Raw genomic sequence first — 2,204 nt, forward strand, 5'->3', positions numbered from 1 at the left:
TTCACACATAGGAACTCTTGTGCAGTAGTTACTCAGAGTCAAGTTGAAAGATATTGTCCTTTTTTCAAAATAACATTTAAAAAACAAAGAAGAAACTGCATTGGTATGATAGTATATGTTACTGCAACTGCTTAATATCTGTTTGCACTTTAGACACAGCCTCGATGCAATAGCTCATGAAATATAGGCATCAAATCCTTGGGCGATCAGATATGGATTTTAATCATCTGGACAGTATTGTCTCAGGGCTGTCCTCTGTGGTTTAAAATAGAGTCTAATTATTTGTTGTCAGCCAATCAGCACGAGAGACCAAGGCTGCTTCCCATGTGCTCCAGACAATATGGGCCTACAAGGAACTGCGAAACGCTCTGAACAAGGCCGGTTGGACCAAGAGCCACTTTAAGGTATTTGTTTCTATTTCCTAAATGTGGCATGACCATACAAACCAATTTACACCTGGTAGTGTGAGTCAAGAAATAACATTTTTTAAGAATGCGTAATGAAAAAACAAACAAATGTTCAACTGTGAAATCTGTCTTTTGTCATATAAAAATAAAAGTAGGAAAAGTGAAATTTGGTCTTGATCTGAACCCAAAAAATCTTGTGCACAGTAGGCTGTAGGCCACTGAGGGCCTTTTATCTTTTTGCATTTAAAACATGAAGAAAAATACAAGGTGTGTTACTGTCCAACAATCAGTACAAGTTATTTTAACCAAAACCAATGTAATACCCTTTTATAAAATTACAGGAAAGCCTGAAATTCTTGTTGTCATACAGTAATGTTATCCTTTTTTGTCTTTCAAAGCCAACAACTGCTGGAGTGACTAAAAAATCCAAGAGTGGAAAGCAAGGCAGCGATGACATCACCTTGCCTCTCATGGACAAAAACCAAGGTCAGCAAATCGTTGCATGCATTCTCTCAGCAAAATGTAATTTAACCATCATCTAAATTAAAAACAGTGTCCTCTGGCTCGAGAAAGAAAAGCTGTTATAATACATGCTGAGGTTCTTGTCATGTCAGGGACAAATACATGGGCATTTCCAGTCCCAGACCATATTCTTCTAAAACATAGCCTTAAACCATAAATGTGCTGCCAAGGTTATCAGTGCAGAGACTTGGATTATTAGCCTGAACAGGCTCTCCCAGAGGCAGGGCACACTCACGCATCACCAGTCACATTTAATTTTAACATACCAAAAGGACACCCGCTTTCCCTCATCATGAGCGACCTCTAGCTTTGCACAAAAACAGGGATTTTCAGTGCTTCTTTATGAATTATGAACATGAACACCCTTTGAACTATGCACTACTTCCAACCAATTGTTTCTTTGCATTTGCTTGTTTGCCTTACTGGTGTTTCAGTCTAAATGAATAGCTTCTCCAATGTGAGGACTGGCCTGTTGTTGAATTATTGTTGTTGTAGAGTGTATAGGCTTCTGTAGACAGCAGTAAAATGAATAGCATGTTTTTTATTCAATTGTTTTTCTTTGAAATGTTTCAGAAATTGGTGGTTGGAGTAAAATGATCAGATAGACTTTAATTACACTACAGGCTAGAATTGAGCCACATGCAAGCCTTATTGAGTAAAAACGTAAAATGAGGGATAAGTCACACCACATAGCATGCAGCTTCACTAATTACTGATAGTGTTAATGTTAGCTAGCATTACTGTTAGCCAAGCTCCTTGGGTTCTTTATTGAACCATTTAATTAGATAAATAAAAAAAAATGATTAAGAGATTATGATTTTATTCTAAAAATGATTGAATTTAGATTCCAAAAGAAGGCTTCTTACAGGTTGACAAAGGTTTCACTAAACTGATTTGCATGTTCTTTTTCTCTACATGTGTAAGACTCGTCTTTGCCACACCTTTGCCATATTTTGTACTGCCTGTATAATTATAATTTCCATTGCAGATGTATATTCCAGTTTAGAGCCAAACGACAGAGTTGGAGATGGAAAAGGGCCTGTTGTGGAAAGAGACACTCTCCAGGTAATCTGCCATTTACAATGTACTGAAAATTTGTTTACATTGTTTACGGACTTCATGATCTATCCCTGGTATGGAGGATAAGCAGGAATTGTATCCATTGTTTTACAGAATTCATACACAAATTTGTTTAAAATGAGCCCTTTCCTGACTTGCGTTCATAACTGTCAGTATTTTTTTTCATGCAAATTGACCAACACTGTCTGCATTTTT

General features: G+C 36.9%; 1 protein-coding gene across 1 annotated transcript in view; it reads left to right on the forward strand.

Annotated features, from left to right (window-relative positions):
• Positions 1-2,204, forward strand: part of arvcfa (ARVCF delta catenin family member a) — a 15,326-nt gene that overhangs the window by 12,150 nt on the left and 972 nt on the right. Inside the window, exons 13-15 of the mRNA XM_032540022.1 lie at positions 293-404; positions 806-893; positions 1,918-1,994. Of these exons, the coding sequence (XP_032395913.1) occupies positions 293-404; positions 806-893; positions 1,918-1,994 (277 nt within the window). The remainder of the gene's footprint in view (positions 1-292; positions 405-805; positions 894-1,917; positions 1,995-2,204) is intronic.

Source organism: Etheostoma spectabile, chromosome 16, assembly GCF_008692095.1.
Source record: "Etheostoma spectabile isolate EspeVRDwgs_2016 chromosome 16, UIUC_Espe_1.0, whole genome shotgun sequence".
NCBI lineage: Eukaryota > Metazoa > Chordata > Actinopteri > Perciformes > Percidae > Etheostoma > Etheostoma spectabile.